At 44.2% G+C, this 25,078-nt stretch overlaps 2 protein-coding genes across 3 annotated transcripts in view; one reads left to right on the forward strand and one right to left on the reverse strand.

The window, feature by feature from the left end:
• The window catches only part of LOC310865844 (complement C1q-like protein 2), a gene marked incomplete at its 5' end in the record, with an annotated part of 275,737 nt that overhangs the window by 149,604 nt on the left and 101,055 nt on the right, over positions 1–25,078 (reverse strand). The window lies entirely within an intron of this gene.
• On the forward strand, positions 1,103–23,239 carry rab11fip2 (RAB11 family interacting protein 2 (class I)). Of its 2 annotated transcripts, none has more exons than XM_083775749.1 (5): positions 1,103–1,471; positions 10,851–11,287; positions 12,505–12,865; positions 16,611–16,674; positions 23,007–23,239. In XM_083775749.1, exons 1-5 carry the CDS (start codon positions 1,116–1,118, stop codon positions 23,229–23,231), a joined length of 1,443 nt encoding a protein of 480 aa, XP_083631875.1. In that variant the 5' UTR covers positions 1,103–1,115; the 3' UTR covers positions 23,232–23,239. The 2 variants fall into 2 exon arrangements, with proteins under 2 accessions (XP_083631875.1, XP_083631876.1); XM_083775750.1 differs by having other exon boundaries at positions 23,010–23,239.

Genomic DNA, 25,078 nt, shown 5'->3' on the forward strand with positions numbered 1-25,078 from the left:
GATTGCATGGTGGTGGATGGTGGCATGCTAAGTGCGTTAGCCGTCCTAAGCTAACACTATATAGTGCCATTCCTTAACACTAAAAGTCCTGTGTTTATGTAATATTGCAATGGACGGACGTGTTTAACATGCCCGTTTATAGCATGCTTCTATAAGCGATGCAAAGTTGTAATATCTACTGTATATCTAGGCTGTTACTGTATGTATCCATGACAAAACTATACGAGGAGCAGATAGCATGCTGTGTGTTAGCTCTGTGTGTGTGTGTGTGTGTGTGTGTGTGTGTGAGAGAGAGAGAGTGCTACAAACGCTATTTTAATGAATTGAACAAGGTGGACCCTCTTGTAAACAAGTGTAATTAATGCTTTATTGGGTCGTCCACTCACAGTTAACACTCTTTGTGTTGTGTTGAGGTTGTGCTGGAAATGTACTGTTAATTCTGCAAACTGTTAATACATATTTAAATCAAATCAAAAACGCAAGCTAAAACCATTAGCTCGCAGCAGCAGCAGCAATGCCAGTGTTCTGGTCAGGCATTGTGAGTCATGTTGTGTTAGTTAACTCACTGTGTTGCTGGGAATGGTAACGATGCTCTCATCCCCCCCCCCCCTCTCTCTCTCTCTCTCTCTCTCTCTCTCTCTCTCTCTCTCTCCCTGTCGGACACGTTTCAGATGACTCAGCAGTATAGTGGCTTCATGGACATTTTGTGATGCTGCTGAAACATACAAAAGGATGAAGCTAGCAGCAGCAGCTCAGATCTGTCACCATCCCTCTGGAAGTCTGCTACGACTGTCGTTATATGCACATCATATTAATATTAATACTATTAAGACACAGTAACAAACACATGACCATGCACCATAATGATGCATGATGAATGAGCAGGTGGCTCTGGTTTTGTTTTTGTTTTTTATGGTTAAATAAGGACACCAAATATGTCATGTAATTGGAAAATTAATATTTTTTTTTGGTTTCACATTGACATAGATTTTGAATGAATGGCTGACGGTTAACACACACACACACACACACACACACACACACACACACACACACACACACACGAGTCGACACACACACACACACACACACACACACACACACACACGCTGACCATGTCACTACTGGTGGAACAGTCTCAGAAGTGGTTCCCCACCCACGTCCAGGCCACCGTTCTCCAGGCGACCACCCTGCAGCCCAAGGGCAAGAATGGCACCAACGACGCCTACACCATCATCCAGCTGGGCAAGGAGAAGTACTCCACCTCGGTGGCGGAGAAGACCCTGAGCCCCGTGTGGAGGGAGGAGGCCTCCTTCGAGCTGCCCGGCCTCCTGCTGGAGGGGAACCCCGAGGTCTACGAGCTCTGCCTGATCGTGATGCACCGCTCCCTGGTCGGGATGGACAAGTTCCTGGGCCAGAGGACCGTCAACCTCAACCACATCTTTGACAACAAGGAGCGGAGGAAGGTCGAGTAAGTGTGTCGTGTGTGTCGTGTGTGTGTTGTGTTTCGTGTGTCGTGTGTGTGTGTGTGTGTGTATTCGCCATTTAAGCCACAATTTGATGAGCTTTAGCCTCGACGCAAAACGCAAAACTATACAATATTGTGTTTGTCGGATAATATTTTGTCCACAATTCCTTCCAATGCTGTATTGATGTTGGTACCATAGATAGGAGATGGTATACCCCGGGAGGGTCCATTTGGTTTCATTTCATGTTACGCTCTCAAGAGTTAAAGATCTAATAAGGGTTCATTTGGTTACCAACTCTCCATCATTTAGCATGGGGACCACCTGGAACCCCCTCAAGGACCACTGGTGGTGGTCCCCGGACCACTGGTTGAAAACCACTGACTGTGAACTGTATACCATAACCGCCCAACTCTGCCCATCAAACCAGTATTGTACACACAGCATACTGTACTAGGCTAGTAGTATCACTGTTGCTTGTAAGGGAGTCACAGTACAGTATAGGGAAGAGCCACTGTCTTGAAGAGTACTGTCCCTGATGTCATCACTATAGGGGACACATGCATCAGTAGGCAGGAACTGGGGGTGGCAATGAAGGACCGGGAAGTCTGACGTGGCGTTGTGAAATCCATGATCTCGACCGCGGTCGAAAAACGATGACGATGATGATGGCATCTCTGTGAGGACTTGAGGCCCAGCGTGGCTTTCAGATGTGTTTGCACACTTAGCATGTAAACATGTAGAGTAGAGTAGAGTTTATTTATTTAACTTAGCATGTAAACATGTAGAGTAGAGTAGAGTTTATTTATTTAACTTAGCATGTAAACATGTAGAGTAGAGTAGAGTTTATTTATTTAACTTAGCATGTAAACATGTAGAGTAGAGTAGAGTTTATTTATTTAACTTAGCATGTAAACATGTAGAGTAGAGTAGAGTTTATTTATTTAACTTAGCATGTAAACATGTAGAGTAGAGTAGAGTTTATTTATTTTGGTCATTAAAACAAATCAATACAGTGCCTGCTTTCTTTTTTGGAAAAGAAACATTGACCAAAAAGGTGTAGGCTGAAGCCTAAGCTTATAGTGCCTACCCTTCTAACAGATAAATGGCTTTCAGAGGTAAAATAATACAACAAAGCAAACAGAAGGGAGAAAAAAAAAAACAAGAAAACAAAACAAACAAACATAACATAACATAAAACAAAAACAGACAGGACAATACAGTTAACAGGAACAAGACAAAAAAAATAACAAAAACAGAACAAAACAAACAAAACATCATATCAATGTTCTATAATGTAAACACATGCTAGCATGTAAACATTCAGTGTTGATTTCGTTGACTAAAACTAAGACGATTTTTTTTTGCAGACTACCTTTTTCCACTGATAAAATAAATAAATGGAAACTAAATAAAAACTAAGCTATGATGATTAAAACTAAGACGAAAAATGTTGACAGTTTCGTCAACAAATAAAAACCAGACTAAAGTGATAGGAAGGGACTAGCCAATCTACAAGCGTTGTGAGCTTGTAGATCGGCTATTTTCAGCAGGTGTCATTACGACGGCATCAAGGCCCACCAAAATGCATTTTAGTCGACTAAATCAACTGTAGATTTAGTCGACTAAATATAAGGTTTTAGTCGACTTAACACTAAGACATTCCAGGTGACTAAAATGTGACTAAATGTGACTTGCTGCCAAAAACAACACTGATTAGATTGTATGTACAGAAGCGTGCATGATGTCACTGCACCGGTCGACCAATAGCAGCTCATACTGTAGTATATTACACAAATCACACCCGTGTGAAGTGAGGGGCGCTCAAACATTAGACTCTGTCCATTGTCAATGGCGGTTTTAATGTTTTGTCTAGACAAGACTAAACATTAAACCTGTATATAGGAGGGGCTAGCGCCACTCAAAAATGGAATGAAACAAATGCTATGCTAATTCCTGATTAAACTCATAAGATAAATATGCTGGAATGCATCTTTCAATAACGTTTAATTTGAATGCCACCGATGTGATCTGTCCTGTGAAATATCATTATGTAATGTTTGTGTTACTTTATAAATACTTTTCCTACTGAATGACATGAGAACGTCGTCAGGGCTCGGTACTGTAATGTACTGTACTGTACTGTACTGTAATGTACTGTACAATGTGGGACTTCCTGATTGAAAGTACAGTATAGTGTACAGTAAGGGGTGGCCACACTATTTTGACTTGAGAGCTTTCAAAGTGACCAGCTCAACCAGTTCTACCCACCAGAAACAATATGATCCCATTGCTGAAGAAACTAGTTAAAAAATGTACCTGAGAGGGCTTTGGAATAGCGTCGCTGGCGTTACATACAGCAAGACATTGGTAGGGTGTTTTTTGTTATAATTTAGCTATTGAAAAATAGCAGATCTACAAGCTCATAGCGCGCCACCGAGTGGCGCGCTACGAGCTTGTAGGTCTGCTATTTTTTTTAAATCGTTAAAATGTGCCTCAAATCTTTCATAAAATTGTCATGATTTAGAAAACTTTTTTTTTTTTTAAAAGCCTTCAGGCCTGAATGGGTTAAATATATGTTTAGGACCGTGAAATACTCAGATGTACCTGCAAAGCCTTTGTGCATCTACTGGTAGATCTCAATCTACGTTTTGGCTTTTGGGCACACCTGGTGTACAGTGAGGGGTGTTGTGTAGATCTGTGCTGAGTGACACAGATCTGTTAGTGGGAGGAGGAACAGACACTATAGGAAGGGAGGAGGAAGTGGGACATTATTTGAACAACTGTCGGTCATTCTTTCTTGTGCAGAATTGGAATTTCGGGTTATGTTGTATTGTGTCTTTAACTGCTCTGGTAACAATACACACACATTTAACTGCTCTGGTAACAATACACACATATTTAACTGCTCTGGTACAATACAGTGAATACACACATATTTAACTGCTCTGGTACAATACAGTGAATACACACATATTTCAGAACCTGAGTTGTGGCTTAACACGTTTCAGACCTGAGGACGTTTCTATAAATGTCTTCTAAATCCTGACAGCTTTCTGAAAAACCCTCTGTTTCTATATCAGTGGTTCTCAAACTATTTTCATGTCAAGGGCCCCCAGAATTATATGTAATTGGCCCCCCGGGACCCCCCATCTCGAAATATGTTGTTCCAGGTGATCACTCGGTGCTGCGATGAGCTTGTAGATCTGCTATTTTTCCAAAGCTAAAGTATAGCATAATGCTTAAAAACACCAAAAGGGGTTCCCGCACCGGAATGCGTTAACCACTTTACAGTAAGCCCTATAGCAATTTCAAGAATAGCCGATCTACAAGCTCACATATAGCCGATCTACAAGCTCTTTTAAATAAAAAAAGAATCCCTCCCAGATTATTATTATTTTTTAAATCATTAAATGTTTGTAGATAATTGCATTGCCCCAAATAGGGATGAGATGGTGAAAATTTGTTTTTTAAGAGTTCTACTACTGCTTCTGATTAGTGGGCATTTACACCTTGGCTATTTTATTATCTTTGACTTCTCTTTCCCATTCTAATCCATGAGTCTGAGATAGCCTCTTTCTTGTCTTTCATGTTTACTCTTTGAATCACTGTTGCATTTTCTTATCACCTGCTGTTTGATTTGTAGCTCAAACATGTTTTTTGATGGTAGTGTAGTGCTACAGTACAGTACAGTAGGCCTACTGGGATATTATCTGCCACATTTTCATGACTTTTCAAAAATAGCAGACCTACAAGCTCGTAGCGCCGCGCTATGAGCTTGTAGATCTGCTATTTTTAAATAGCTAAAGTATAACATAATGCTTAAAACACCAAAAAGGGTTCCCGCGCAAATTGGGTTATGGGCGTAGCCTGGTTGGGAACTGGTCTAGCAAGGAGGTTTCTTTAGGATTCCTTCTGTTCAGCCCGTACAGTGGTGGAAAGTAACTAAATACATTTACTTAAGTACTGTACTTAAGTACAATTTTGAGGAATTTGTACTTTACTTGAGTATTTCCAAATTTCCACTCACTTCTACTTCACTACATTGGCCAATAAAGCACATTTTGATGCCGATGCTTTTGTACTTTTACTTGAGTACATTTTGAATACGGGACTTCTACTTGTAACAGAGTAGTTTTACATTGCAGTATTTATACTTTTACTTAAGTAAAACACTTGAGTACTTTTTCCACCACTGAGCCCATACAGTACATTCAGTAATGGAGTATTTCCATGTTTAGTTTACCGCAAATACTTGTCTCTGGTTGTTGCGACGTGCGAGGTCTTTGTTTGTGTGGTGACTATGAAATGTGTTACTGTCTGTCTCTATTGTGTTATGATTTACACGGATGTGGGTTTTGGTGCCATGTTAGATCCAACTGTAACTGGCCCAACATGTCCCGTTAGTCATTCTTATTAAGTTGAAACCCACATGTTTAATGGAAAGTATTTTTAGAGATGTTGAATGCACTAAGAAATAAACTATACACACACCCGTCCCCATTATATCATACTAACAAGCCTAGGCTTATTGTATATGTATGGAGGCGTGTGGTCTGTTAGCTCTAAAAGCACAGGGTCAGACAGTCACACCCATATGCAGTTGCTTTAAAAGAAAAGAGAATGGCCGGACTGGGTCGTCTGGTGTTAATTAGCTCACGGCCACATTTCAGCTGCATGCGAGAAGAAGACATTAGCACACTTCCCCCTTTTTTCTTCTTTTTACCCATCAGTTGGGAAGAATCACAATATGTCATAATCAGTGGGGAACTGGGGATGGTTGTATTTGTTTTAGGTGCTGGAGCTGAATGCACCTCCAGGGCTCTCTCTCTCTCCGTACAGTTTAAAATATGGCACTGTAATGTAATGGATATGACTGAGGCCTCGTAGCTGGTTGGCCTAATCCCACACTGTAGAAACACACTGACAATGAGGCTTAACCCTCTCTGGGCGGGAACCCCCTTTTGTTTGTTTTAAAGTGTCTATGTTATGCTTTAGCTATTGGAAAAATAGCAGATCTACAAGCTCGTAGTGCGGCACTCGCTACTATTTTTTTTTAAAGTCGTGAATATATATATTCTTTCAGAGCGAATGTTTTTAACTTGAATCTTTGCTTCTGGGTGGGGAGGTCCTTGGAACTACATATTTTCAGATGGGGGTCCACGGCCACATACAGATAATTCTGGGGGTCCTTGACGTGAAACAGGTTGACCACCACTGACATGCTGTAGAAACATGAGGGTTTTTTTCAGAAAACTGTCAGGATTTTAGACGGCATTTTGTAATCGTTCCTCATGTGGGAACCCCTTTTGGTGTTAGCATTACGTTATGCTATAGCTATTGAAAAATAGCAGATCTACAAGCTCATAGCGCGGTACGAGCTTGTAGGTCTGCTATTTTAGAAAAATCGAAGAACGACTGACATAGAAGACATATAGCTTTTTCAGAAAACTGTCAGGATTTTAGAAGACATTTATAGAATCTGATCTCAGGTCAGAACGGGTTAAATTCCAGATACTATATCCATGCCGTACAGTGGGTCCCGTGTTGCCTCACCGTGGCCCCGGACCCCGGCCGCAGCAGTGTGTTTTTGAACTGACATATTGGGGAGGGAAGGAAAGTCCGCCGTCGTCTCCATATCCGAGCACGCAGGGCAGACCCTAATTATCGCACACCTGTGTTTGTTGATTGTGAGGAGGTTCCCAGCGGTCCGGGTAGAGAGTGGGAGTATTGTGGTTCCGAGCCCAGGGAGAGTTTATCTTGGCCTTGACTCGCAGCAGGCACGTTGAAGTACAGCGAGCTGCCGGGGCCGGGGCGCGCTGGGGCTGGGGCTGGGGCTGGGGCTGGGGCTGGGGCGCGCTGGGGCCGGGGCTGGGGCCGGGGCTGGGGCCGGGGCTGGGGCTGGGGCTGGGGCTGGGGCTGGGGCTGGGGCCGGGGCTGGGGCCGGGGCTGGGGCTGGGGCTGGGGCCGGGGCTGGGGCTGGGGCTGGGGCTGGGGCTGGGGCTGGGGCTGGGGCGCGCTGGGGCCGGGGCGCGCTGGGGCCGGGGCTGGGGCTGGGGCTGGGGCGCGCTGGGGCGCGCTGGCTGCTGTGATCAGGCTCAGGTTGGTGTGTTACTGTACCACGCCACGGCATGGGAATTAGCCCATTCAGGACGGGGGGGGGGGGGACCCCCTTTTGGTGTTTTATTTAACCTATTCTGACCTGAGATCAGATTCTAAAAATGTCTTCTATACATCCTGACAGTTTTCCATTCTGACCTGAGATCAGATTCTAAAAAATGTCTTCTAATGTCGCTCTTCGATTTTTCAAAAATAGCAGATCTACAAGCTCATGCCACCGAGTGGCATGAGCTTGTAGATCTGCTATTTTTCAATAGCTAAAGCACGACATGATGCTAACACCAAAATGGGTTCCCACCCAGAATGGGTTAAAGCATTATGTTACACTTTAGCTATTGACAAAATAGCAGATCTACAAGCTCGTAGAGCGGCACCGAGTGCCGCACTATGAGCTTGCTTTTTGAAAAATCGTGAAAATGTGGCGCAATTATATATTCTATCACATGTAGCGAACGTTTTTAAACTCAAATCTTTGCTTCCGAGGGGGTCCCTCCCTGGAACAACATATTTTCAGATGTGGGTCGATGGCCAATTACATACATGAAATAGTTTGAGCACCGCTGACATAGAAACATTGTTTTTTCAGAAAACTGTCATGATTTTAGAAGACATATTGTAGAATCGAGCTCGGGTCTTAAATGGGTTAGAACCTTTTCATCATGCCATGGCTCTTCTCTCGGGCTGAGACGGCTCTGACGAACATGTACTGTAGACTCAGGTCTGTAGCCTAGTCATCAGTCACTGCTGTCACCCATGTTTCTATGTCAGTGGTGCTCAGCCTTTTTCATGTCAAGGACCCCCAGAATTATCTGTATTTGGCCGCGGACCCCCCATCTGAAAATATGTAGTTCCAGGGACACCCCACCCAGAAGCAAAGATTTGAGTTAAAAACGTTCGCTAGTCTGAAAGAATATATATTCAAAGGTTTGCACCACATTTTCACGATTTTTCAAAAATTGCTATTTTTCAATAGCTAAAGTATAACACAATGCTGAAACACCAAAAGGGGTTCCTGTCCTGAATGGGTTAACCACATTAACCCTGGTGTTCTTATTCTGGGGCGTTTCATTGTAGGCCATTTTGAAACGTTTATCTACAAGCTCACAACATTGCGACGTGTTGTGAGCTTGTAGATCAGCAATTTTCTGCTACCAGTCAATCGACGATGTATGTATAAGTGGTTCAATCACACTGCGAGCACTGACTAGTATTTTGAACGAGGATTTCTTAAATACGTTGCAAACTAGCAACTTGCAAAACCTGTTAAAAAAATAAAGGCCTTGCCTTGTATGAGACGAGACGTGCCTCTCATTAGCATGTATGAACTGCCGGTTTGTCCTATAGCGTGGCTCATGTATGAACTGCCGGTTTGTCCTATAGCGCGGCTCATGTATGAACTGCCGGTTTGTCCTATAGCATGTATGAACTGCCGGTTTGTCCTATAGCATGTATGAACTGCCGGTTTGTCCTATAGCGTGGCTCATGTATGAACTGCCGGTTTGTCCTATAGCGTGTATGAACTGCCGGTTTGTCCTATAGCGTGTATGAACTGCCGGTTTGTCCTATAGCGTGTATGAACTGCCGGTTTGTCCTATAGCGTGGCTCAGACTATTTCCCAAGCGCTTGTCGTTGCAGATCTGAACAAAGGCCAGATTTGTGCAAATGTCACCTTTTTATTTTGCTTCACAGTGAAGGCATAAATCCCATTACTTCCAGTAGAAGAAGCACAGAGGGTTAAGCAAATAGACTCCAGGAAGAAAGCAGCTTGAAATGGAGGCGACGCGTTCTTGCAGAACGCCATTTTCTGTGTTCAGTTTGCAAAGGGATAGTGTTTATCCTTTTTGAATATTAAATGGATGGTTACTTATTACCTTTTTGGGGGGTTTTTTTAGCCTATTTTGGGGCGGCGGGAACCCCTTTTGGTGTTTAACCCATTTAGACCCGAGGACGATTCTACAAATGTCTTCTAAATCCTGACAGTTTTCTGAAAACCCCTCCATGTTTCTATGTCAGCGGTTCTGAAACATTTTCATGTCAAGGACCCCCAGAAATATATTTAATTGGCCGCCGACCCCCCATCTGAAAATGTGTTATTCCAGGAACCCCTCAGAAGCAAAGATTTGAGTTAAAAACGTGTTAAAAATGTGGTGTAAATCTTTGAATATATATTCTTTCAGAGTGAACGTTTTTAACTACAAATCTTTGCTTGCTTCTGGGGGGGGGGGTCCCTGGAACAACATATTTACAGGTGGCCAATTACATATACTTTTTGGGGTCCTTGATATGAAATATTGAGCACCACTGACATAGAAACATGTGTTTTGTCAGAAAAATGTTAGGATTTAGAAGACTTTTTTTTTAATTTCGACGTCAGGCCTAAATGGTTTAATATCATTTTACAATATAAAATGTAGAGAATACTATTTACACGCACCTCGGCAGTGGGTGCAGAGGCCGGGAGGTAGGGCCTGCACACCATTCTGTTGGTAAATAATTACTTTATTGAATAACCGACAACGTTCGTCAGGTCAGTATTAAGATCTACTTAATACTTTCAGTGCCATTGCCGAAGCCCTTCGGCAATTGAAGCCTAATTTTGATACTGATGCTTAACACCATTGCCGAAGCCCTTCGGCAATGGCACTTTTATAGTGCATTCGATTGAGCGACCCATAATGCTACTGACGTTAGCCGGTTAGCTAGCTGTGCTGTTGTCACAGCACTGGATCGTCCATCTTAGATCGTCGTCGCCATAAGAATCCATTCCGTATCCGTTTCTTTCAATCTCCTGTATCTCCTATTCCTTGTCCCAGATGGTCCTGTATCTCCTATTCCTTGTCGCAGATGGCATTTTGGTCAAAACAGCGTTTCTTTGACGGCACAGAGACGGCGATGTGGAGCTCTCCAGTGCTCCGGCATAGATCGATCATGTAAACAAAGCCTGTCTCGGCTCCGTCTAGCTGGCAGGGATAATCCACTTCCGGTCGACTGAAAATGTGGCTTTTCAAAATAAGAGCTCGACTGGAAAGAATGCTGGCGTGAATTCAATAAAGTAATTATTTACCAACAGAATGGTGTGCTACCTCCTTCCACCATATAAAATGTAACCATGCACCCCTCCTCCCCCCTACTCCCTCTATACTCCTCACCCCCCCCCCCCCCCCTACTCCCTCTATCCTCTCCTCACCCCCCCCCCCCCCTACTCCCTCTATACTCCCCTCACCCCCCCCCCCCCCCTACTCCCTCTATCCTCTCCTTGTCCAGCTGGTACTCGTTGGAGTCGCGGCCGGGGAAGAAGAGGAAGGAGCGCGGCCGCATCCAGGTGAGCATCCAGTTCGTGAGGAACAACATGACCGCCAGCATGTTCGACCTCTCCATGAAGGACAAGCCCCGCTCGCCCTTCTCCAAGCTCAAGGACAAGATGAAGGGCCATCGCAGGAGCGACGCCGGCTTCTCCGACACCTCGTCGGCCATCCTGCCTCGCTCCCTCGCAGACTCCTCCTCGGAGCCTCCGCGGGAGTACCACCACCTCCCCTCCTCCGACGCCCCAGAGCCCCCCCACCCTGAGCAGCCCAAGGCCCCAAAGAGGTCCCTGCTGGCCGGGTCTCATCACAAGCTGTCCGCGGCTCACTCCATGTCGGACCTGATCGGAACCCACTTCCGCCCCAAGCTGGACTCCATGAACTCCATTGAAGAGATCGGTGAGGATATATTATAAGCATTCTCCGTTTGTTTGTTCTATCGGAAAATAGCAGATCTACAAGCTACACGGTACGAGCTACAAGCTCATAGCGCGGCACTCTGTGCCGTGCTATGAGCTTGTAGGTCAGGGAGGAACTCGTTATATGGCCAGCACACTCTATAGTAGGGAGGATTATCACAACAAAACAAAAAAAATAAGTGATATTTGAATTAAGTGAAATCACTGAATATACCTTTAAGTCCAAAATGTATGGATTTAGTCACATCCATAAAGTACAGCAATGTGTGGACATAAAAATGTACAAGAGCCTTTCCCTTTGTCACCCCCTACAGTTCCCTCCAGGCACCACATGGGTCCAGCATTACAGTATTACATTATACTAACACTGGGAAGTCTTTGATTTTGGACTTTGCACCACTTTGCAACCATAAGATCCTTATTCTAGGAGGAACATTCTGCAAGCTCACACCGTATCGTGATGTGTTGTGAGATTGCAGAGCAGCTACTTTGGGGCTAAGAGCAGGCCAGGCACAGAGCTGACCCCCCAGGAAATCACTTTACTAAGTCTACTGTAGAAGATGGAGGGTTTAAAGGGACACTTCACCCTTTTTGCTAAAAAATATATGTTAATGACGTTTAGAACACTTTCCTGGGAGTTTTTGTGTGTAATATGTGGTTTTAGATATTTTAGATTTTAGCAGTGAGCCCAGTGTCTCTGATGTCATCGACACTGGGCTCACTTACTTCCTGGACTACATGTTGTCTCAGTGAGACAGCCCTCTCCCCCTATCCACAAGGAGGAGCAGTGCACCAAAGCATTATGGGAACTGTAGTCCACCAGGAAGTATAAGTGAGCCCAGTGTCCATGACATCAGAGACACTGGGCTCACTGCTGTCTTGCAGAGTTGAGAACACAGGCTTGAAAGGTTGACTTCTGTGGTCTCTAACATTACACCTATAGCTACATGTTTAAGCATTTATTTCATATTTACATGTCTTCTGTGGTCTCTAACATTACACCTAGCTACATGTTTAAGCATTTATTTCATATTTACATGTCGATTTCAGCTCTGAAACTTATTTCAGACATGCTCTAGTCTAGTATGTGAAGAGGCTGCCTGTGCTATTAACCCATTTTGGGGAAAAGCTGGAGGTTGTGCGATGGCAGGCTCTCAGTCAAACCCGGTCACATATTATGCGTGTTTCCTCCACCAGGTAAAGACCACACGCGTTCCCAGAGCGAGGTCCCCTTCCAGGACGGAGGAGAGGCGACGCACGGCGACCCGTTCAGCGACATCAGCGACGGCCTGCCGCAGAAGTACGCCACGCTCCCGCGCAACCGCAACCCCTTCGAGGGGGAGTCGGCGGGGGGCGGGGGGCAGCTGTGGGACCGCAAGGACAAGAAGGAGAAGGTCAGCCTCCTGGAGCGCGTGACGGGCAAGAAGGACGGGCGGGGCAAGGGCCACGTCGGGGGGCGTTCGGGCAGCTCCGGAGACATCCACTCCTCGCCCCAAAACCCCTTCAGCAGCAGCGACGGAGACACCAACCCCTTCATCTCCTCCGGATACAAAGCCAGGTTAGAAACTTCACGTCGTTTCTGTGTGGAGTTTGCATGTTCTCCCCGTGTCCCCTAGGGTAGGTACCCTCACAAAAACATGCAGTAATCCTGCTCTCTAAACTGCCTCCCCCTGGCCAGCCGGGGCGCCTGATGGAGGGGAAAGGAACAGGTCGGAATAACGTGTTCCTTCCACGCGCTACGTCCAACCAGGGAAACTCCCCCCTGTCAGGTGTAAAGGAGCAACTTAGACACTCAGGCATGAAGGAAGCATGAGTTAAGTCCGTTGCTCTCCCCAGGTTGGCGGAGGGTGTGTAGAGCCCAGGATCACATTAGATGATTGACACAGGGGTGAAAAATGGGTTACAAAATCGTGGGATAAAAAAAAAATATATATATATAAAAAAAGAAACTTCACATCATGTCTACGTTAGTTTAGAGGTTTTCAGTTAAGACGCAGGCAGTTATTGCCACTTTCAACCTGGTGTCATTATTTATAGGCAAAGAATTTCCCAATTTGTTTGAAAATAGCTGATCTACAAGCTCACAATGTATCGTGACCTAGCTTGTAGTGAGCATGTACAGTACTGTAGATTGGCTATTTGTGTCACACAACACTATTAGTTTTCTAAATCATGACAATTGTCTGACATTAGTTTTTGAGTTAGATGCAGGCAGTTGCCACTTTAAAAGGGTCCCTGGCTAGTAAGCATTATATGCCTTCTTAATACATTGTAATTGCCCTACGTATATAACTTAAATTAGAGATTAAAAGCACCTTCTATTTTATTTATTTTCACTCGATAGGTTGTCCATGAGTGGACCACACACACCCAGTGGAATGTATGGAATGCATGATGTGCTACTAAAACACAACTTAATACTCCCTAAGGTTAATATCAGCATCAAAGCAATATTTTAAATACTTTTTTTATTAGCACATGCATTTTACAAATATTTCAAGGTGTTTTTAATGAAACGGTTTAGTTATTGAGGACAATAATGATGTAATATAAGGCTTATTAGCCAGGGATCCTTTTAAATTCTGTATTAATTCTGACCCACTCCTATTGTCTCATCTATACTCCTGATATCTTTATTACTTGCACAAGCAGAGCGTGCAAGTAATGTTGTTTGTCCGGAGCTCCGATGCGTATGTCCGTGGCTGCGTATGACGTAATGATTAATTTGTGCTTGATATGGCATTGGTTTCAGATTACATACATGTATACATAGGCCGGGGCATTTCCTTTAATCCACCCCGACACTGAAACATATCATTATTACGTCACCATCGAGGGCCAGTTATACCCTGTCATTGGTACATATCTTCATCACGTCATACGCAGCTACGGGACATATACGCATCAAACGACCCATGTAACCACAGTATACCGCTAATCAACTTACACATTACATATACATATATACAACTTACATATACGTATATATGTAATCTGAAACATATCTTTATTACGTCACCATCGAGGGCCAGTTATACCCTGTCATTGGTACATATCTTCATCACGTCATACGCAGCTACGGACATACGCATCAAAAGACCCAAGCAACCACAGTATACCGCTAATCAACTTACACATTACATATACATATATACAACTTACATATACGTATATATGTAATCTGAAACCTATCTTTATTACGTCACCGTTGCGAGCCAGAGATTTGAAGGTTCGTAGCGGTCCACAGTACTAGCAGGTCATTTATGGCCTACTGGTGTGCAAAGCGCAAGTAGGCACTCGACAGAGTGCAGTTCTAGTTTTGTTTAACCCATTTTGACCTGGAAACGATTCTGCAAATGTCTTCTAAATCCTGACAGTTTTCTTGAAAAAGCAGTTTTTCTATGTCAGTCGTTCTCAAACACTTTCATGTCACTTTTCACGATTCTTCAAAAATAGCAGACCTACAAGCTCATAGCGCGCCACTCGGTGGCGCGCTATGAGCTTGTAGATCTGCTATTTTTCAATAGCTAAAGCATAACATGATGCTGACACCAAAAGGGGTTCCCGCGCAAAATGGGTGTCTTTAAATACAACTGCTCTGGTACAAATAATACACACACATTTCAGAACCCGAGCCGAGTCGTTTCTCCTCCTAACGTACTGTATTGTTGGGAACACTTCAACTATAAGTACTGTATAATGTACAGTATAATGTACAGTATAAGGTACTGTATTGTTGGGAACACTTCAACTATAAGCCATCCGTATATCCATGTCCCTCATTCCACAACACATGTACACTAGCCCATTTAGGCCTGACGTCGAAATTTAAAAAAAAAAGTTTTCTGAAACACCTCATGTTTCTGTATCAGTGGTGCTCCATATTTCATGTCAAGGACCCCCAAAAAATATATGTAATTGGCCACCGACCCCCCATCTGAATATATATTGTTCCAGGAACCCCCCCCCCCCACCCCCCCCCCCCCCCCCAGAAGCAAAGATTTGAGTTTAAAACGTTCGCTCTGAAAGAATATATATTCAAAGATTTGAGTTTAAAACGTTCGCTCTGAAAGAATATATATTCAAAGATTTGAGTTTAAAACGTTCGCTCTGAAAGAATATATATTCAAAGATTTGCGCCACATTTTCACGAATTTTCAAAAATAGCAGACCTACAACTAAGCTCTCGGGTGCCGTGCTATGAGCTTGTAGATCTGCTATATTTCAATAGCTAAAGTATAACATGATGCTTTAAAGGGGGGTTCCCGCCCAGAATGGGCTACAGTTGGTGAGCTCTGTGGCTGAGTTGAGGTTTTTATCAGAATGGAAGGTGTCATTAGTGGTTCTTTAGAGATAACGGAGCCCTCAGAGCTAACGCTAATGAGATCTTCCGGAGAGATAGACTACCCAATTAACCACTTATCTTTATGAAGGCTCTAGTCTATCATTCTTAACCCATTCTGACCTGCGATCAGATTCTAAAAAATGTCTTCTACATCCTGACAGTTTTCAGAAAAATCCATGTTTCTATGTCAGTCGTTCTTCGATTTTTCAAAAATAGCAGACCTACAAGCTCGTAGCGCGCCACTCGGTGGCGCGCTACGAGCTTGTAGGTCTGCTATTTTTCAATAGCTAAAGCATAGCGTAACACCAAAAGGGGTTCCCACCCAAAATGGGTTAATGCAGGAGCTTAGTGGTCATCTGTCTTCAGACGGAGGGGGAGTTGAGATAGAATGTTTGATAGATAGATAGATAGATAGATAGATAGATAGATAGATAGATAGATAGATAGATAGATAGATAGATAGATAGATAGATAGATAGATAGATAGATCTTTATGTCATTGCAACGTGTACAACGAATTGATACAACGAATTGTACAACGAAATGATACAATATAATATATACTTGCTTGTTGTGTTGTTCACCCATCCGCCTGGGTGACGGCAGACTGCTGGGCGAGCGCTGGCGCTTTGGCATGGGGGGGGGGGGTCAGATCAACATATGGAATGAATTCTGTACTGCATGGCCATATATGGAGCGTGTCTTAAGAGTGTACAGGGTTTGATGAGGTCTCCATATATGCAGATCTAGGTGATGATCCGGTCTTCTCCATGTATGGTTATATCCTTATGCAGGGTTCGATGAGGTCAGCGTCGTGATCTTCATGGCGTGACGTGTCACGTGATGTCACGAGGTCCGATCCATATATGGAGATCTTAAGGGTCTCCATGACGTGATGTCACACTCACACAACCATATATGTGTGACCAATAACTTATTGTATACATTATTTTTGCAGTGATAAAAAGCCGCCCATGGGCAAACAGGGACGCAAACCCAGAGAGGACTACAGCAAGAAAAAGGTAAAAAAAACTATGTTTATTTTGTTTGTTATTTAATCATGGAGTGTACTGTAGGTCTTGGTTCTCTTATCCACTACAGGGTGGAATGGTATACACTATATACAGTAAGTCTGGCTAATGTGTGATCCGTGCCAGGTCTGTAAGTGGGAAAGCTACAGTTTTCTACTGATTACATGTTGTTGTCATGTCAGTCTGTTCTGTTGTGATTCTATTGTTTATCTTTTGGGTTTGGACGAGCCCACCACCATTGTTACCAGAACCACGTCTGACTAAAAGTGGACCCACCTCGAGGAATAATATTGGTGAAGTCACTACAGCTCTAGCCTCGGAAAACACAGACGTTTTTATTTCCAGGGAGAGAAAGAAAAAGAGTCTGGTACCGAGTCCACTTCGATTCGGCATAGAGTAGCACAAACGTCGCTCACTCTCTGCTGATTTCTGATCGTCTGCACCTTTGTTAAATTGACGCACACCCGTACACACACACACACACACACACACACACACACACACACACACACACACACACACTCCTCTCTCTCTCTGTCGCTCTAATTAATTAGTCTCATGTCGCGCAGCTGCGTCTAGATTCTCCTGCTGGGAGCTGCCTATGCCATAGAAAACATACTGTAGGTGGACCCCAGGCTCTACTACAGCGCTTATTCTAGAAAGAATTATTGTATGATTATTGTTATACAATAATTATCTATACGATATATAATGTATATAATAATATGTCCCCAATGACACTTTAATTAGGACTGACAAAAGCAATTCTTATAAATTGTATCTGCATTTGGGAATTGAGCCTCATTTGACATTTCTTGTGACTCAGGGAGGTTGATCTCCTGTGAAGTGTTCAGAGGTGCCGTTCCTTCCACTAATTGGCAGCTGAAAACATCCTCCGTCTACTCCAATCTGATCCTAATTTGAGGAAGTGTGAAATTTCGATGTCAAAGGTCAAACATAACAGATGTGTATGTGACTACAGTGATTCAGTAATTGCAGCTTTTGATTTTATATCGAAGAGCGGGATTCAACTGCTGACATATTTTTACTTTATATTCACCCCCCCTCCCACAATACATAAATTCAGTTTATTGTCACATTGTAACAGTTACCCTACCCTAGGGGACACGGGGAGAACATGTGAGGGTACCTACCCTAGGGGACACGGGGAGAACATGTGAGAGTACCTACCCTAGGGGACATGGGGAGAACATGTGAGAGTACCTACCCTAGAGAACATGTTAGGGTACCTACCCTAGGGGACATGGGGAGAACATGTGAGGGTACCTACCCTAGGGGACATGGGGAGAACATGTGAGGGTACCTACCCTAGGGGACATGGGGAGAACATGTGAGGGTACCTACCCTAGGGGACAGGGGAGAACATGTGAGGGTACCTATCCTAGGGGACACGGGGAGAACATGTGAGGGTTACCTACCCTAGGGGACACGGGGAGAACATGTGAGGGTACCTACCCTAGGGGACACGGGGAGAACATGTGACGGTACCTACCCTAGGGGACACGGGGAGAACATGTGAGGGTACCTACCCTAGGGGACATGGGGAGAACATGTGAGGGTACCTACCCTAGGGGACATGGGGAGAACATGTGAGGGTACCTACCCTAGGGGACACGGGGGGAACATGTGAGGGTACCTACCCTAGGGGACACGGGGAGAACATGTGAGGGTACCTACCCTAGGGGACACGGGGAGAACATGTGAGGGTTACCTACCCTAGGGGACACGGGGAGAACATGTGAGGGTACCTACCCTAGGGGACACAGGGAGAACATGTGAGGGTACCTACCCTAGGGGACACGGGGAGAACATGTGAGGGTACCTACCCTAGGGGACACGGGGGGAACATGCAAACAACATACTATTTTAACATTATTTTGCCTTTTTATAATGTGACGAAGCACTTTATGTATGGAAGGTGCAATACAAATTAAAGCGTTTAATATCCAAATGACATTTTCAAGAGCATCAGGATATATTGCGGCCTGTTATTACAGTGCAAAAATGGTATTGGCATGGTAGGAGTTTGAACGGTTTGCTTAAGTGAGGTCTAAATGAGGAGGAGAACGCTGATAATGGCTTTCCTCACCTCGCTCGGCGGGCGTTGAGGAGGGGCTGTCGGTACGGTAGCCACACGTGGCCCCCGTGCGACTGCACAACGGCGTTCGGCCAGCAAGACAGACAGACATGGCAGTTCCTCCATTTCCTCTCCTTTTCCAGGCCCTAATTAACCACCCAGGGGGGAGGGGGGAGGAGGGTGGGGGGGGGGAGGGAGGGGGAGGGGGAGGGGGAGGACAGCGAGAGATTTCAAAAGGACGGAGCTTTTAGATTCTCAAAGCTGAGCTCATTAGAAACGGTAATGAGACAACTGGAGAATGCCAAGTGTGTGTGTGTGTGTGTGCCTTATCTCCCTCCCTCACTACCGATCGCACAAAAATGCTCATCATTACTTGGCCAGTTCATGGTCACTTCCAGGCCTGTCACCAGCCACTATACAGGTCTTGATTACCCTGTGTGTGTGCGTGTGTGTGTGCGCGTGTGCGTGCGCGTGTGTGTGTTGCATTTGTGTGTGAAAGCAACATCCACTTCCCTGTGGCTGTCAGCACTCGGGGGTTGATTTACGCCTGGTTGCTGGCCAGCCGAACACGGCCGCTCTACAGCTCAGCTCATGAGTCCAGCTTGCAGATCAGCGCTTTTTTGGCAAGCATCTAAATGTTTAAATCACCCTTTATTCCCGTCCTCAAATAGGCTAAGACTGATTATCTCATAACTGTTACTTTGTACTGTTTGCAAAGAACCACTTACAGTGTGTTTTTGTTTTACTTTACTCACAGTAGATGTAACGGCAACAAATATTACTTTTGCTTTGTAGAATTATTTCTAGTCCATATTGTATTGTAATTGAAGCCTCTGTAACTTTATTAATAATAATAATAATAATTAATTGCATTTTATAGCGCTTTTCCAAGTGCTCAAAGCGCTTCACAATGGTTCTTTCATTCATACATTGGGAGGTGAAGCGGCGAACAGTCGACGCCAGCGTCCTCACTTCCCACATTCACACACCGACGGTGGCGAGCTCACACCGACCGACTCATTGGAGGCAGTGTGGGGTTCAGTGTCTTTGCCCAAGGACACTTCCACATGTGGACAGGAGGAGGAGCCGGGAATCGAACCGCCGACCCAGGGATCATTGGACGACCTGCTCTACCTCCTGAGCCACAGCCGTGCAAGCTTCAATGGACAAAAATACAGGATTTTATCGGCACGCAAAATCTCTATTAATTAAGTGACAAAAGAAAATAACGGAACGTTGAAATATGGAGATCCAAGGTTCTGCCCGACCGCGACTATAAACCAAACCGATTGGACGTCATAGTGAGGAGAAAAATGGTTGAGGGCTAACAGTTTATGCTTTAGAGTTTTCTTCATTTTATAATGGGAGTTTTGGGTGGTAGATGGACTGTAATGCTTAGTTTGATTTGAATTCATGAAAAGCTACATTGACGTAGATTAATTATTTGCCTACCCAGGGAACTCTTGACTGTTATTTTAACTCTGAAATAGCAAGTCCGCTTTTATACTTTCAAAGTTATAGAAACACAGGATTTTGTCTCTTGCAGTGAGTCAGACCATTGCATTTATATCTACAGTAATATATCCCAAATTAACCCATTTTGGGCGAGAACCCCTTTTGGTGTTAGCATTATGTTATGCTTTAGCTATTGAAAAATAGCAGATCTACAAGCTCATAAGAGCTTGTAGGTCTGCTATTTTTGAAAAATCTAAGAACCACTGACATAGAAACACAGCTTTTTCAGAAAACTGTCAAAAGACATTTTTAGAATCTGATCTCAGGTCAACATGGGTTAAGTTTTAAAGAGTAGAATCTCATCCAAACACTCAGTGATCTTACGGTGTGTCGACTAAATGTCTTCCTGAAGACACAACTTTCTGAGGGAATTATAAACGACTGCATTAGCTCTCACTGCACATCGCTGCAAAGCCGTTTAGGGTTCAAGGGATATAGGTGAGATTGTGTACATAATAAATCAACTGTGGCTTTTGGTGAGATGTGTCCTTAACGGAGCTGATAAGATACGTCCGTTCGTCAGTTCCACTCTTTGTTTCTCTCATCGTCTTTTTACACATCACTAGTAGCTTGACGAGAGCCTGGGAGTGGAAGCGATAAGCTGGGTATTTTAAACAGGGTGAGGGGAGGATGCACAGTACTGAAGTGATAGTGTGGTCCCTCATTAACCCACTTTAGACGGGAACCCCTTTTGGTGTTCATAGCATTACGTTATTACTTTAGCTATTGACAAATAGCAGATCTACAAGCTCGTAGAGCGGCACTGAGTGCCGCGCTACGAGCTTGTAGTTCTGCTATTTTGTGAAAATCCGTGAAAATGTGTCGCAAATAAATATGCTTTCAGAGCGAAGGGTTTTTAACCCAAATCTTTGCTTCTGGGTGGGGTCCCTAGAACAACACATTTTCAGATGGGGGTCGGTGGCCAATATTCTTGGGGGTCCTTGACATGAAAATGTTTGAGAACAAGTTAACTGACATACTGTAGAAACATGGGGTTTTTCAGAAAACTGTCAGGATTTAGAAGGCATTTGTAGAATCTTTTCTCAAGTCTAAAATGGGTTAAAAAGCCTTCCAGATCTTCTCGTGCACATATTGTACCATAACACCCTGGTCCCGCAGCAGTGTCCCACAAAACACCAAACTTATTTCCCTAGGGAACGAAAACAAAAGACCGTTTCAGCGTCTGTAATTGTTGTAATCAAAAGTGCTAATACTGTATACAGGCAATACCCCTGTCTGTCTGTCTGTCTGTCTGTCTGTCTGCTATAGCGCTGTCATTGGACTCAATAGATTATATCTTGACAGGCATAGGTAGTTTAAAATGAAGTAGGCCACCAACCTCTGTCTGTGCCATGAACTCATTTTGGATAATAAAAAAAACAGTTTTTCTCCTGAACAGTCTTGCCGTCTCTGTATCAAAAAGAGAGACACACACACACACACACACACACACGAGAGAGAGAGAGGAACATGGGGTTTTCAGAAACCTCTTAGGTTTTTTGAACAGTGTAGGCTACATTAGAAAAATCTTGAAAGTGTAACATTTTTGAATAGTTTTTTAAGAACACAAATCTTCTCTTCCAGCCATTCCATTTACCTTTTAGTAGAATGAATAGAACGGGTTAAAGGGAACCTTTCCACTCACTGTGTTTACCCATTTACCTTTTAGTAGAATGAATAGAACGGGTTAAAGGGAACCTTTCCACTCACTGTGTTTACCCATTTACCTTTTAGTAGAATGAATAGAACGGGTTAAAGGGAACCTTTCCACTCACTGTGTTTACCCATTTACCTTTTAGTAGAATGAATAGAACGGGTTAAAGGGAACCTTTCCACTCACTGTGTTTACCCATTTACCTTTTAGTAGAATGAATAGAACGGGTTAAAGGGAACCTTTCCACTCACTGTGTTTACCCATTTACCTTTTAGTAGAATGAATAGAACGGGTTAAAGGGAACCTTTCCACTCACTGTGTTTACCCATTTACCTTTTAGTAGAATGAATAGAACGGGTTAAAGGGAACCTTTCCACTCACTGTGTTTACCCATTTACCTTTTAGTAGAATGAATAGAACGGGTTAAAGGGAACCTTTCCACTCACTGTGTTTACCCATTTACCTTTTAGTAGAATGAATAGAACGGGTTAAAGGGAACCTTTCCACTCACTGTGTTTACCCATTTACCTTTTAGTATATCTTTGTGTTTTTTCAGCAGCCTGTCCTTACAGTATGTTGTGTTTACCAGGAGACTCCCCAGGAGAGCGTGGTTGCGTACAGTAGCCTGTCCATTTAACTACAGTATGTTGTGTTCTCCAGGAGACGCCCCAGGAGAGCGTGGCGGCCTACAGCAGCCTGTCCTTACAGTATGTTGTGTTCTCCAGGAGACGCCCCAGGAGAGCGTGGCTGCGTACAGTAGCCTGTCCTTACAGTATGTTGTGTTTTCCAGGAGACGCCCCAGGAGAGCGTGGCGGCCTACAGTAGCCTGTCCTTACAGTATGTTGTGTTTACCAGGAGACTCCCCAGGAGAGCGTGGTTGCGTACAGCAGCCTGTCCATTTAACTACAGTATGTTGTGTTCTCCAGGAGACGCCCCAGGAGAGCGTGGCTGCGTACAGTAGCCTGTCCTTACAGTATGTTGTGTTTTCCAGGAGACGCCCCAGGAGAGCGTGGCGGCCTACAGCAGCCTGTCCTTACAGTATGTTGTGTTTTCCAGGAGACGCCCCAGGAGAGCGTGGCGGCCTACAGCAGCCTGTCCTTCGAGGAGGTGGTCCAGGAGCTCCTGAAGCAGAAGGAGGTGGTGAAGAGGAAGGACGCTCAGATCAGAGAGCTGGAGGACTACATCGACAACCTGCTGGTGCGCGTCATGGAGGAGACGCCCAGCATCCTGCGGACACCCTATGAGCCCAAGAGAAAGGCGGGTAAAATTTCTAAAAAGTAAAAAGAGCAACAAAGTCTTCTGCACAGCTATTATGCTCTGAGACGGGTGGGTAGGGCAGGGCGCAATGTACTCAGAAGACCTGCACAGAAGGTGCACAAAGAACCATAAGGTGCACAAAGAACCATAAGGTGCACAAAGAACCATAAGGTGCACAAAGACACCGCACACCGTCGGCACTTCAATACGAACTGTATTTAGACCTCCTTCAGGATGCCTGAAGAAGGTCTTTGACCCAAACGTTGCCCAACCCATTCTGACCTGAGATCAGATTCAGATCAGATCAGTTTTCTGAAAAAGCTTATGTTTCTATGTCAGTCGTTCAGTCGTTTTTTTCAAAAAATAGCAGACCTACAAGCTCGTAGCGCGCCACTCGGTGGCGCGCTATGAGCTTGTAGATCTGCTATTTTTTCAATAGCTAAAGCATATAGCATAATTCTAACACCAAAAGGGGTTCCCGCCCAAGATGGGCTAAATAAAGTTCGTATTGCAAAGTGCATGAGTATAAAGAGTTCAAAAAGAGTTCAAAAGAAAGATAGAACAAAGTGTTAAAGAATAATAGTAATTAAATAAATTAAGGTTTAGCAGTAGATAATAATTTAATAATGCCAAATGTAAGATTAGTTTTTAGTTTTTTTTGTTTTTTTTTCAACATTTTTATTCAATGATATAGTTTTTATATCTCGATTTTTGTACCTTTTTGGTTCCTTGTTATATTGTGTGCAGTCAAACACAGACTTCATTCCCAGGCGTGGATCATGTCGTTCCACTTTATTATTATTATTAAGCAAGCCATGTCTTCATCTGATCATCATTCATTTACCAAATGGGACCTTTGACAAGGAGAGGATGTTTACTAGTCAGAAAGGTGATGGTTTGATGGTTCCGTATTGAAGTCGGCAGGTGCTTAACTCTTTGGTTCATGGAAAACGTACCGTATCTCATTCGCTCAGTGCCATCTTAAAATGATCTGTCTATTTGTTGCAATACGGTATACAGTATATTCTTACTGTAGTTAGTTAGGTACGCACTAAAATGAGGAGAGTCACCTGCTTCCAAAGTCAAAGCAATGCATACTGTACTGTTTTCTTTCTTTTTTTTTCATGTACAGTATGCGTTCGATAAATCACACGCAGCCAATTGCAAACACGGCTACCATATTGTATTCAACGCAGAACGCTTTTACAGTGTGAATGTATAGCCAGAGTCGGGTGCAGTACTTAGTTTAGACAGTTTTTGGTTTAGACTAGTCGTTGGTTAGACCAGACATTAGTCTTACAACTACAACCTATGTCAAACCCTCACCTTAAACCTAACCTCCCACGGGGCAGCACACCTAACCCTAACCTTAACCCATGTCTAACCAATGACTAGTCTAAACTAACGCCAGGGCTCCACTGGGCGCGTTGCGTCACGCGTGCGTCACGCGTGCGTGCGTCAAAAAACGAACCGGTTCAATTTTATGGTGACGGAGACGCGACGCAACGCGGGCAGTGGAGCTACCCTCCATTGATTAAAAGGGCACATTCCCGACACTGACGGAGACGCGACGCAGACGCGCCGCAGACGCGCCGCAGACGCGCCCAGTGGAGCCCTGGCGTTAGTATGCACCCTATCTCAAACCCTCACCCTAAACCTAACCTCCCACGGGGCAGCACACCTAAACCTAACCTAACCTTAACCCCTGTCTAACCAATGACTACCAGTCTAAACTAAGTATGCACCCTATCTCAAACCCTCACCCTAAACCTAACCTCCCACGGGGCAGCACACCTAAACCTAACCTAACCTTAACCCCTGTCTAACCAATGACTACCAGTCTAAACTAAGTATGCACCCTATCTCAAACC

Source organism: Protomyctophum parallelum (assembly GCF_964188405.1).
Source record: "Protomyctophum parallelum genome assembly, chromosome: 10".
Taxonomy (NCBI): Eukaryota; Metazoa; Chordata; class Actinopteri; order Myctophiformes; family Myctophidae; genus Protomyctophum; species Protomyctophum parallelum.

Coding starts and splice junctions, on each gene's coding strand:
- rab11fip2 (XM_083775749.1), top strand. CDS start 1,116: ATGTCACTACTGGTGGAACAGTCTCAGAAGTGGTTCCCCACCCACGTC. Junction 11,288..12,504: donor GAACTCCATTGAAGAGATCG/GTGAGGATATAT, acceptor TTCCTCCACCAG/GTAAAGACCACACGCGTTCC. Junction 16,675..23,006: donor AGGACTACAGCAAGAAAAAG/GTAAAAAAAACT, acceptor TGTGTTTTCCAG/GAGACGCCCCAGGAGAGCGT.